The sequence below is a fragment of the Cimex lectularius genome, unplaced genomic scaffold, assembly GCF_000648675.2.
Source record: "Cimex lectularius strain Harlan isolate CLEC.00 unplaced genomic scaffold, Clec_2.1 scaffold99, whole genome shotgun sequence".
Lineage (NCBI taxonomy): Eukaryota > Metazoa > Arthropoda > Insecta > Hemiptera > Cimicidae > Cimex > Cimex lectularius.
The window spans coordinates 1123056-1136767 of record NW_019392713.1 but is presented as its reverse complement, the minus strand read 5'-3'; the positions used below and the strand labels follow the sequence as shown (position 1 = coordinate 1136767).

At 36.9% G+C, this 13712-nt stretch overlaps 1 protein-coding gene across 4 annotated transcripts in view; it reads right to left on the bottom strand.

The window, feature by feature from the left end:
* The window catches only part of LOC106663217 (SH3 and multiple ankyrin repeat domains protein 1), a 98048-nt gene that overhangs the window by 41431 nt on the left and 42905 nt on the right, over positions 1-13712 (bottom strand). For 3 of the 4 annotated variants that reach the window (XM_014387890.2, XM_014387898.2, XM_014387923.2), the window contains exon 1: positions 1295-1456. The exons of the other annotated variant lie outside the window; for it this stretch is intronic. In XM_014387890.2, the coding sequence (XP_014243376.1) occupies positions 1295-1441 (147 nt within the window). In that variant the 5' untranslated portion in view covers positions 1442-1456. Of the gene's footprint in view, positions 1-1294; positions 1457-13712 lie in introns of those variants that run through there. 4 annotated transcript variants of the gene reach the window in all.

The following is a 13712-nucleotide window of genomic DNA, read 5'->3' as shown; positions in this document are numbered from 1 at the left end:
ATGGACTCACTGAAAATGGTCACGTGTAGTTAAACTGGATGACCGAAGAGGCAAACACATCAGGCCATCACCTATTCCGAAGTCCTATCCACCTGCAAAGAATTGTGTGAAGGGCATCCATCAAGCTGGAGAATCATTCTTTGTCTTTGTTTCAGAAGAACATCATCTAATAATTGGTAAAACCTCCACCAAAAAATTGAGGTAGAAATAAGGCCCAATTAAAAGTACAAACATACGTTGATACTGCGAGCCACCTGATGATGACAAGAGTTAGAAATTCTCGGATTTTCCGCTGCCCTCGTTCTAAGAAAATTCCAACGGTTTAGTATGCTATCAGAGGTGATCTTGGATTTTTCAGTCCATAGGAAGTATGGAAGAATGTTTTCTTCAACCTCCCAAATCGAGATTTATGCAAGGAACGTTAGACGCTTGTCATAATTAGAGTCCCGAAGTCCCTGATCAAGATGGGAGCAATACGGCATAAAATTGTAAGTCTGGAGTCATTTCTGATTTTATTTTTTTTAAAACCTAAAACCGTTCCAACATTTCGGGGAGAGCAAATCGGATTTTCGAGAACATACAGTGAAGTATTCAGCTTCTCGTCGTAATTACGCTGCTATCTTTTTGCCATGTATTTTTTTTTTACTAATTTAAAATCCTATTGCACCATGGTTTTCAGCGTGAAAAATACTTTACAATTATTTGTCAGGATGTTTACGGTCATATTTGCAATTTTGAAGTTGAACTGGGCCTGAAGTAATTCTTCTCCAAAAAAGGGAAAAATTGAAACTACACGAAAAAATATTAAACAGGTATTTTTTGTTTTTTGATAGCGACATTCGTTCAAGTGAATTTCAGCCGGGCCAGCGAAAAAGAACACCCTGTAGACTAGCTTCTAAGAGAGAAAGATTGGACCTTCCACTTTTTGCCTTTGCCAATACAAATTGATTGCCTATTGGTTTTGAAGTACTAATTTTAAGGAGAAAAGTGAATTTTAAATCCAACTGACCGTTAATTGTATTCAACGATCTCGATTTTACGCTTATAGCTCATTATCAGGTTTAAAGAATTTAATGTAATGAATAATGTAATACATATTAAATAATAATAATTCAATGTGATAAAGAATAAATTGATTTAATGTAAATCCTTGACTCTGATAATGAGCTATAAGCTTGAAATCCGGATTTTTGAAAACAACTAACTGTGCAGAGGACCTATCTTTTAAAAAGATTGAACAACTCACTCACTCCACCATTTATCATTTCTAAGATTTCATAGAGTTGAAACTCACCAAAAATTTTCTGTATTTCTGCGCCCTTCCCGAACCGACCCTAAGGGCGAACTGGTTCCTCTGGTACCGCCTCGGCCTGGGTGTACCCGTCCTGACGAAGGTCGCCGGCTGGTTTTGGGCTTCTTGCTGTTTTCCCTGAGAGCTCATCCCGCGACTCTGTTCAACCGAATCCGCGGCAGGACTATGCCGTGGGTGGGAGCCAAAACAATAACAGGCCTGTTTCCGCTCACACGATCCCCTCACATCCCACGGAGGAAAATCCCCACCAATCCAATTAATAACATTACGCCTTTGCATAAACATGACGGAGAAAAAAGTTTTAACTGGACGTGCTGAAAATTTTACTTTCTTTTTTTCCCAATTGGACGACACGTTGGTGGGCTTGGGTTCAGGGTAAACGCAAGAAAATCATGGTCCTAGAAAACAATTGACCCCTGTCTATTAAATAAACATAAAAACCACTCTTTCTAATACTCCGTTTAGGTGGGTGATGATATCAAGCCACAATAACATTTATTGTCGCCTGATATCATCAACCTCCTAAACAGAGTATTAAAGCTGAGGCCCACAATATCCCACCGCTATATCAAACCACTCTTTCTACTGTAAAATATATTTCCCCTTACTATTTCTTGGGGTGATGAATCTGCAGTTTGCCCCGACGATGGCGAGAAGCTGAAACTCGTTTGACAGGCCATAACACCGCTGATAGAGTAAAACGACCGTAAATGGCCGAACTATTTATTTCTATTAAACAAACATTTACTCCATTCCATCTTAATTCTCATTGCCTAAGGATAATTTGAAACTAAATCGATTCATTGTATCCAACACAAGTTTGGCACTGTTCGAGGTATCCATCACTCAAGAGACGTTTTTAACGACGAAAGAAGAAAACGAAAACTATAACAAGAGATACTCCAGATACAGTTTCTGACAACCATCGACAACCCACTGTAGAAGGCGACAAGACTATTCTAAAATTCAAGAATACCTTCCTTTTAGATGTGTTGACGGTACCTGGAACAAAACTGACGGCGAAATATCACAGATATCCACCTCACCTTGCTACTGTATTCAATCTACATTCCTCCATACATAACCCGCGACACCAGCGTGTAACGTGCGTTAATGAACGGTGTTTTTTATCTGTCCTTAATAGTTTGTCCCGTGTTCTTTTCTTATACCCTCAAGGGCTTCGTGTTGTGCACCATTTTTGTAGAGTTCAGTCTTTGTTGGTCTAAGAACCTGATTCTATGGTTGTTATTTTTAAATTGAATTAATTAAATTAATTATTGTTTGCCTTTTTTCATTTGTATATGAGAAAATTTAGTCTATTTAATGTTTATAAGTTGTTTTTTTGTGTTTATGTCTATCCTGATACCAAAATTCAATGTTACACAGCTGGTCGATCATCTTGCCTGAGATTCCTACGTTTTCTTCTGTTACATGTGCGCTCTGTACACTTCGATTGGATCAAGTTTCCGTTTATTTATTTCCTCATGGTCTCCTACTAATTGGATTTTCTGTTCTCCCTCTTTATTGGTTCTTTTGTCTCACAACTTTCCTCACGGCATTTGCCGCTTTTTAAGCCTAACATTATTTTCTTTTTTCTATGTTTGTGAATGTAGTCTATTTAATGTATGAAGATGATGATGACAATGAAGATACTATATATTTGGTAGGATCGGGGATGTGGTCCAATGAATGTTCTGGTGTTCAAACTACGCTTTCGGTGTTTTATTTCACCTTCTTCAGGGCTAGATTCTCTGTCAGTGTTAAAAATCGTTTTCTTTTATCAACATGTATAGATATTTTTTCTCTCTTTTTGTCATTTCTTAGACGAAATACAATGTTTTTAATAAATAAATGGCACTTATTACAAGCTATTATCACAAACAAAGTCAGAATGTAAACCCCTGAAGAAGGTGAAATCAACCACCGAAAGCTTAGCGTAGCATCAACAACAGAACATTCATTGGACCATATACCCTATCCTACCAAATTATTGTTGAATAACAGCTGGTCGATGACCTTTACATGAATGAGGATACTAGGAAGCAAGGTTTGCCATTCCGCAAGCATCGCAGTTATTTGGTTTATTGTCCTTTTCCTAGTTCTATAGTTCAGTTGACTCGACTTCTTGTATTAATAGTAGCAGGTCATTGACTGTTATTGCAGTAATTCTTTTTACAGTGGTCTTCTTGGTATCCTAGGTTGTGTTTATCGAATGGGTCCTTCGGATTGGAAGATATGGGTGGCCGTTTCTTTCTCCTCCTTGCATTACCTACTACCTACTACCCATAGATGACGATCTTAAATGCTTAAAATACGGATCGTTGAAAAAGAATAAAATGTGAGTAAAAATTCATTTAAGGAGAAGGTATAGTCAGGTTGTTATGTTTTTCAGGTTTTGGAGGTTTGTATTCATATGTTACCTTTGTCGAATGCTATGTTGTGTTTATGACGCAGGAGCTTTCTCTGAGTGGTGAAGTCGAAATTTTTGTTGGATTTGCTATTATATTTTGCTGTGTTCTTGACTTTGGGGAGCCCTGTATGACTTTTATAGTATCCAATGACTATCATTCTTGTCTTATTCAAACTAGGACTCATTCATTACAAAGGGGCACCTATATGTAGGCCAATTTTCATTTTTTTAATTAGTGGTTTTGTTTTTTCTAACGCCCGTGGAAAAACGAGGATCTATTTGTTCAGGAAGAGGTTGTGATGGTCCGAGGTGTTTTGCGTACTTGGATCTTGGGTCATTATTCCAGCAGGACAAATAATTGTTCTTTCAAGACGTCGTGTTTCACCGATAAAATTGGCATCGCCATTATATAGTTTTTGCAATTTTTGTTTTGAACGAGTTGAATTAAAGTATACCGGCTCAGCGTTGTTCCTATCTATACTATTTTTATTGCTAGTAGTTCTTTATTGAAAATTAAGTTTATTATTTTTGTGTTTTCATCGATTGATCTTTTCGTTTCATATTTTGTTGTAAAATTTTGAATTACAATGTTTCGTATGGTTGTTTTTATGTTGAAGTTTTACGGTTTTACGGAATAGTTGATTGCATATAGACATACGGGGCCTTTACAATTTTTAGCATTGTCATATTAGTAAAAATTATTTTAGTTATATGAATTAATGTATTGGAATGTTTATATTGAGTCTGGATTTTTCTTTAATTGAACAGTAAAGTACGAAATGTCTTCTTTCTAAGGTTTGTACATAAGTAAACTACAATCTGACTAGATAGCACTATATCTCGGTAATAAATATTTTAAAATTTTAGATAAATATTATTTATAAATTTAAAATATATAGGTTTATTTCTTGTTTTAATACCTCAATCTATGTATTATGAACTTTAAAAAAGATTTTTTTTGTAAATATGTCAAGATCAGTAAGTATTCAACAACTGAGTACACTATTATAAGTATTCTTCTGAGCTTTCTCATCTGTGGTTAAGTCCAGCGTTAAGCCGCTGATCCCATCAACGAGCATTAATCTAATAATATGTCGTCATTTTCAACTTTACTGCTAGGTTACTCACAGATTTAATTGTACGCCTGAAAGGTTTTACATATCACAGTCTCTTTGGCTTGAAGAAAATTGCTTGTATCATCGTGATGGCCGATTATCGGGTTATGTCATGGACTGGACCGAGGATAAATGCAATTGTAGGTGTTAAATATCGAATGTCATAACTGGTGGTTTGACAGTTGCTTTATTGGAAATGATCCCTATTGAGACTGTGGGGATTGGAAAAAGTTTACCTGAGCCTGGTTCAATTCAAGAAGGGAAATTTTAAAAGCATTTGATTATGTAATTTGATACAATTCAGCATAGAACTATTTAGCAAATAGTTTAAGATGTCACGTACAGTCTTAAAATATATAGGCAATATTTTGTAGAGATGATATAAGAATAAAAATTGTCATTATTGTCTCATGGTGTGATTGTACCAATTAGCATTTGGGTACTTCAATTATGTATAATTCAGATTTAAATAATTTAGAAAGGTTGGTAATCATAGATTTTTGATAGTAGCCTATTAAACGTCACAAACATTTTTAGTACTGCAGTTTAAACCACGTTTTACACCCACTTTAAGAAGCAGGAAGATCAATCAATAATGATTTTTATTGTAATTTTTTGTTTTTTACTTTTATCTTGCAAATATGTAAAGATCTACATTTACAAAATCTTATGGTGAAAAGCTGAGAGGTTAAATTCCAATTTGGGGAACTCCCTATTCAATTGGAAACATTGGAAAAAACCTGGTTATGTTGGATGTTGAATAAGTATGGATATGATTTTTATTCTTGTGTAAACCAGTTTTTAAAATTTAAATTAGAGAAAATAACTCATTCTACCCATTTTATAGAAGTAAATAATAGCTCTTGTCTTCGAATCGCCTAATCTTTCTCGTGTCAATTAATTTTTGTAGATTTTATCAATATCCATCTATGGCATAAATCGTTCAAAATAGGTTTCAGTTTTTTCGTAATCTCCTATGACTTAATTGCAATGTAAATGGCCGAACAACTCTCGGGTTTATATCCCCTTCTCGACAAGGTTATAAATATTCCAGTATCCACATGTTCCTGCTGCTTCCAGCTTGGATAAAATCCGTACTTTTCTCTGATAAATATGAATTTTTGCCTTGAGCTCAACTTAAATAGTTTCAGTGAGATTTGCCATTGTTTTACGACAGTGGGACTGATAATAATAATAATGATGAACCATTCAAGTTCAATTTCAGGCCAAGTATTAATGCGTACACCATAAACGGCTTTTTTATTGGATGGTCCGTTCCGAGTTAAATAGGAGGGCCCATTTGGTTTTTGAGTTTTCTGATACTGGCTGACGCGTTATCACCATTCCCAAAGGGAGACTTATCTGTTCGTTAATTGAGTATGTGTTGTCCTGTTTTTGCAAATATTTCAGGGCCTAGTGACTACACCTTAATATATCCCAGAGGTCGAAAGAGAAAATTCTGAGGAAGATAAGAGATAAGCCGAAGCACTTACCCTCCAGATCTACTTAGAAAAAGCAATCTGGGGGTAATGTTTTAAAATTATTCGTTCCTTTAGAATATAAATTTTCATTTTCTTTAAGGATGAAGAAGTATGAGACGATAGCAGACATGTGGATTTAAAGGTGCATAATAATTAAGTAAATAATTAAGTTGATTTCTAAGACAACAGATTGTTCAGATAAACCCGTTAAGTAAAAAAAAAGCAGTTTCATTTATCCAATTAAAGCGAAGGAGCACGGTTTAATTTTCCTCGTCTGTTTCATTATTAAATGATTTTTTTTTTTTTCAAAGTCGACCCAATCTGAATTAACCTCTTCCTTTATCTATACGGGAAAAAATTCTCCTTGGGAAACGCGATACGATTGTATTCCAGAGAATGCGACTTAAATGTCAAGTCCTCCCGGTTATTCGCGTGTCGAGCCGCCTGGGAACTCGGGAGGACCGAGTCAATTACCCTAGCATCCGTTTTTGGATTAGAACGAACAGAACGAATCGTTTGCCGGCGGGACCTCAGAGAGAACAATTTAACCGTAAAAGTTCACCGGTTAGACTCACGGGGGGTCAGATCTCGGAAAGAAGAGTCGGGATTGAACGGCCAATATGGTCTTTGACAAAAATGGTAACGAAAATACGTGAAAGTTGATTCTATCGCAATTTGTGAGCTGAAGGCTAAAGCACAAGAGTTAAAAGTAAAAAAAAAAAAGGAGCAAACATACCGACGAGGGCGACTAAGATTATGCAATAGGTTGCAATTTGTCTTTCACCTCAGGTGTTTTCGATATAAACATATAAGCTAAAGTAAAGTAATTTCAATCCCACAATAAGGCTTTTGTGACTAATACCTGTTAGGTGTTGCTGAGAATTGTCAGACCATTTTACATGACTTCAATCTACCAGACAATTATGTACAATCGTACATAATAACATCAGCATACCAATTATCGGAGAAAAATTCAAGGACAACGCCAAGGTATGAACCCAGGACCACTAGGAGACAATACAAGGACGCTCTTACAATACTAAGGTGTTGAAAAGTCGCTGTGCATGAAAACAGTAGGTAGTATATATTCTACAGGACACAGCTGAATAATGAAAAAGCAGAAACTAACCAGAGGATCTGCAAGACTGTATAACCAGAATCTATATAACAAGGACAAATACAGTCCTACACAAAAATATTAGGTCCACAAAAATATTAAGAGAGTAGAACTTGTAGAGTTGCAATATGTAGTATATTGTTACAACTACAGAGGGTAAAATTCTGGCGAGTAATAGCATTATATGCCGTTCACTGGCACCTGAGAAAACACCTACACTTCATGGTTATGTAAAATTAGGACTCCATTTTAGATTAAGCACGAGGAGGAAGAAACTGCCAACCATATTATCTTCGAATGAACGCTAGCACTAAATAGGGACATAACCTAGGGTATCCAGAAGACCCAGGGAAAAAAGTGCAGCAGCTCAATTATTCTTAAGAGAAGGATTGAGTCGATTGAACTGAATTAGAACTAAGGAACTAGTAAATAAAATAAGGAATAAGCTAAGAGACTGCAATGCTACAGAAATACAAAACCCTTGCTCTATAGTATACCGTCATCCTCATCAACTTCATAAGCAATTATTTTTTGTAATACAAGAGACTTTTCAGACTACCAGCTCATCTTATAGGACTTTCTGCTAATAATTCCTCACTATTTAGAAGCATCGGTTCTTAGCTTGATCTCTGATAAATGACCGGCATAAATGGTTTTGGGGAAATGGATTATCCTTGAAAAAGATGAGACAAATACTACGCTCATGAGTAATAGAGATGAGTCATTGGATTCTGATAGAGTTTTGGCTGAACCCCATAATTCTATGTCGTATGTCCATAGGTTTCAGTGAGTGAGTTCCAACTCCGAGTGAGTTGGACACGATTCTTTTGCGAGGGAAAGTTTAGATCAATTGGCTGGTAGGTAGTATTTTAAGTAATGTGAACCGTCGGTTCAGTTCTGCCCATTAGAGTCGTGTATGGGAATTCCAGGTCAGTCGCTTATCTAGATACTACCCAAAATAATGGATGACGTTTTAGGTTATTACAGATTGGGGTAGAGTGATACGATGGGAGGTGAAAGTTTTGTGATTTTGGGGTGTTGAACATGCCAAGTAAAGAGTCAAGGAGGAGGACGTGGGTAGAGGGCACTCTAAGTTTCTAGACCTACCCAAGTACCAGAAAGACTGTTCGATACCGGGAAAGACTCCAACTAGCATTCTTCTTCTCAAGTGAGCATGTGATGATGCCCACAACACGTGGCACTGTTGAGCAGTAAAATGGAGGCGCCAAATCCAAATTGACGGTAGGGGATTATATTTACTGATTTGGAGTTTACAAAAATTAGAAGTAAACTGATGGGACGATATAGAAGAAATAGCAAACACCCATATACATATACATATTCAATCATAGAACTCATAATGACCGTGATACTTCTTTCGTGAAAGGGCTTAGACTTTAACATTCCGTACAATTCCTAGGAATCCTCCAGCGGCTGACCTCGCTAATATTTTAACTTTTTATTACATTTCTTCTTTATCAAACCAGTAGGCGAATTCGCCATAGATTTAATTGATTTGCTCGATTGATTAGAATTTTGAGTATTGTTTTGACGCTTAACGTGAAAGGCGCACTTAATACCCATGCACGGTAACTAATAATTTGTCAATTTGAATTTGCGGATTTCTCCAATTCCCAGTTTCCTAGGCTGATTTCCATTCGCGTAAATACCCCGAGCTTTATTGCGGAGGGAGGGTCAATTTCTGAAACCGATTCCCACAGGATCCAATTGGCCCTGGGGCAATATGAACCTTGGCAGCAAAGGATATCCGATACTTGTAGAAAGTCCGGCGTGTGTGAAGTTGATTTATTGGGATGGAAGCGCAACCAAAGCAGGTAACGTGCTTAAAGCTCGACTTACCCGGCCACACAAACGCTAAGCTTTTTCTCTAATTTACAGAAACCAATTAGCGTTAATGTGTTTACATTAATTATACCCATGGACCAACCGCAACGACTGATTAATATTAATTAATTCTGATTTTGCGTGATTGCTCCAAAGGTTTAGTTTACCCAGGTAGTTGAACTAATTCTAATACTTACAAGCTTTAAAATACCTTTTAAATTGTGTTTAAAAAAGTCATTTTTAAGTTCTATAGATGCTAAAATTGTGGGTAATAGAAAAAATAACCAAGTATGTTTGATTTGCAATGATTAAACTCGGATTACAATCAGGCTGATGTTCAAAAAACTCGCAAACTACCAGTATCGTTTTATATATCATTGACATATAAAAACACATAGTTCATTTTATTATTTATAAATATTTTATTAAATCCGGACGTCTTGGGTTCGAGTCCCGCTCGTGAAACTAATTTTTCCAATTAACCATACTTCGCATAATAATGTAATTAGTTCGGTTGATAGGACAACTAAAAAATCACATTCGATTTTATTTAATATGTACCGTTCTGTTTTGAATTTTTTTTTTTTTTTTTTTTTTTTGGAAGTTTTTTTTTTTTTTTTTTTTTTTTGGAAGTAAATAAATCCGATTGGTCAAGCTTCAAAGTACCTTCAAAGAACAACATAATTTCATTCATCACGACCATTCACGGATTTAACAATAGAAAAACATTACACAGTGAAAACTGAATTGAGTAAAAGTTACACTACGCCTTTCGGTCTTAAAAGATGAGCGGGCTCAATTATAAAATAACCGATTATAAAGATAGCACGTAAGCACTATGGCTTTTTTACGAAGAGACACACGATAGCAACGACTAACAATTATACTTCAGCCTACGAACGCCGTGATAACACGATGACTCACCCTTGTGAAATAAAAGCCGAAAAGCACACAACATCTACCAATCTTCTATATATAAAAAAGTGAGTTTTTGTATGTGTGTTAATGCTAAAACGAAATTACTGAAATTTCGATGAAACTTTCACACTTGATTTTTATTAGTATCGGGCCTATACTATAAAATGAGCATATAACATCCACACCGCAATGGACCAACGGAGAGCTATGTTAATTCTCCTTGACTTTTACAAAGCCTTTGATTCCATCTCATCACTCCTGTCCAAACTCGAATCCTATTCCTTCTTCAATAATACTGTCCGTTCGTTCCATTCCTATTTCCCCGATCGTCTGCAAGCCGTCACTATCCCAACGGACGTACAGCCTCCTTCCTCCCATTAAATTCTGGTGTTCCCCAAGGCTCTAGCATATCTCCGATCCTTTTTAGTATGTACATTAACGACCTCTCCGACTCCATCCAGAACTGTAATTACCACCTTTATGCAGACGACTCCAAAATTCACCTATCCTTCCATTCCTCAGAGCTAAATTGGCCATCCTAAAGATCCAGAATGGCCTTATTTTAATAACGAATAGACCCATAAAAATTCCCTCAATCCCAATCCATCTATGCCCTTGGCCGTAATCATCGCATCCTCAAATCTCTTCCCAATATCCTTTCTCTCACTATAAAATAATAACCAGCCCATCTCCTTTCGTTCCTTCGTCAAAAACGTAGAGATTATCCTCGACCAAAATCTCCTGGCACCCCCACATTTCCAACATTTCCCGCCGCCGTATAGCCTCCCTCAACCGATTCCATCGGTCCTGTTGTCTCTTACCAGTAATCAGTCTTTGACCAAATTCTGCGGCATTAAATAAAACCGCATTCATTCATTCATTCTCCGTTCCCATCTAACTCTCTCATTCTGTCAACCTTTATCTTCTTCCCATCTCTCTCCCGCCCTCTCACTATCCACATTTCTCTCTCTCTCTCTCTCTGTTAATCTATCACTCTATCAATATATCTATCTCGATGTCTTACCCTTCACCAACCGTAAACTCCTAGTTCTTCTCTTATCTTTCCCTTCTACGATTACAGTTGTGTGGCATGGAGGTCTCTCGGAGGGGCACAGCAGGCGCCTGAAGGCATCATGAACTGCTGGGGCAAATTCGAGTTCGTCACCCCCCCGGGGTCCCGGGTGTCTAGTCTGTATTCGGATCTTTCCTTGCTCTCCCCTTCCTTCAGATCTCAGTACTTCCTAGACTCCTTCTTTTTAGGACCTCGTGGCCCGCTCTGCTGTCCTCCTCAGTCACCCGATTTAACTCCAAATGACTATTTTTTGTGAGGCCATTTAATAAAAAGCAGTGTCTACGCCAATCATACCTCAGCACCCTCAGTTGAAGAACTCCAGCAAAGGATAGAAAATGCTTGTCAATCCATCTCCCCTGACTCTATCGCTCTGACCACCGGTGAAGGCTGGTTAGAAATAGCAAATCTTTGCATCTTTACGCAAGGCAGGCGGTTGGAAGATGAAATGTGGTTAATAAATAGCACACCAAATGACTTTTTTTTTTACTTTTTGCCATAACTTTGCCACTTTTTAACCAATTTAAAATCCGATTGCACTATTGTTTATAGCGTAAAAAATCCGTCATAATGGTGTGACAGGATGTAAAGGGTAGTATTTGGAATTTTGAAGTTGCACTGGGCCTGAAGTACCTTGTATAATTTTTCTACAAAAAAAGGTAAAATATTTTAAACTAGGCTTATTTTAAATAGTGTCATTGGTTCAAGAGAAATTCAACCGGGCCATCTAAAAACAGGCATCCCTGTATGCCAAATGGAATCAGCAGAAAAATGTATATCCAAGAGCATTGCAATGGATTACAATTTGATACAATGTAATCCAAAACAAAATTATTATTGCGTACATAAATATCTAATATCATAACTAAATACAATCATGGATATCAAACATTCAATTATTGTGTTCATTTATTTTATATATATATATATATATATATATATATATATGCCCCTATCTTGCAATATATGCATACTGAAAATAGTACGTTAAATAACACTTTTTATTATCCCCCTGGGCAAAGCCGGGTTAAAAAGCTAGTTATTCATAAACCACTTTTCACTTTTTAGATAGGAACTAAATTTTCAAAAAGAGCTTTGCAGCTTACCTTACAGAAACGAAGAGGTGGCCGAAAAGGCCGAATCGATCGGACTTGTACGTGGGTTACACCCCCTGATATAAATCCGTTTATTTTGGTGGACATGAATAGGACTGCGTTTCACTGCTTATTCGAAACATTGCCTGTGGTATATGCAGAATGGGAACAGTTTTTCCTATTCGACTATTTTCAACGGCCAGACGCTAATCTGCGAATCGAGGGCAGTGAGATTGTTGCCAAATCTTTCTTCAACGAGTCCCGAATCCGGCCTAAATTTAGGCCCCCAGTACTTTATCACTGGCTGCATCGGTTTTGTAACAGTGCGCTAACGATTAGTTCTCTCGGTCAAGGCCTGGGACGGAAAAAGGATTGTTCCAAAATCTGATTGCGAACCGGAAACTGTTACCGCCTGTTTGTCCCACTACAAAATCAAACGTTCAAGCAATATAAGGAAGATTTTTGTAGAAAGAAAGATCACTGGATCCTATGATTAAAACATGAAGATGGAATGACCGAACTGACTCTTTCTCTCCTTCGCCCTGCCATTGTCTATTCCTCTAATGAACTTATTTTTCCTTGTATTTCTGAGTACCAGCACCTTCACCTACATTTTTCATCATTCTCTATCTTCATTTATCCTTTACCCCACACTATTTCTCTATCCTACGCGGCTATTCTTTGTTTTTCTGTGTCACAACCTTTTTCTTTCACGATTATACTTATTTATCTTTGTTTTACTATTGGCATCTTTCTCCCAAAGACTTTCTTCGTTACACCCCACGTTACGGTCCACGGGACGTCGAGACGTAACATAGCTAACATTATCATCATCATTATTTCTATCCAACTTCTGCTTTCATTAATTTTCTAAATCATATTCTTTTCTTCTCTCATTAATTTGATTATTAACTCGTTTACACACCCACACTCTCACCCTCTCTCTTTTTCTCTCTTTCTGGTTCTTTTTCTTTCTTTCTTTCACTCTCTCTCTCTCTCTCTCTCTCTCTCTCTCACTCTCTCTCTCTCTATCTATCTATCTATCTATCTATCTATCTCTATCTATCTTTCTATCTATCTATCTCCCTTTCTTTTTATCTCTCTCCCTCTCCCCTGAAGGAAATTTATTGAAAATTATTTGTTAAACATTGAACATTTTTCAGGGAAGTTAGTGTCCGAGTGGAACGAGCTCAAGTGGTAGAGCAGCGGCGTATCAAGCCGAAGATCGTGGGTTCAAATCCCGCTCGTGCCATTGACTTTTTTATCTCAACTAAAAACCTTATTTAATTGTAATATATTAATTGGTCAAGCGGACCACGAAATTAGTGAATTTAATTAACAATAGGTTCCA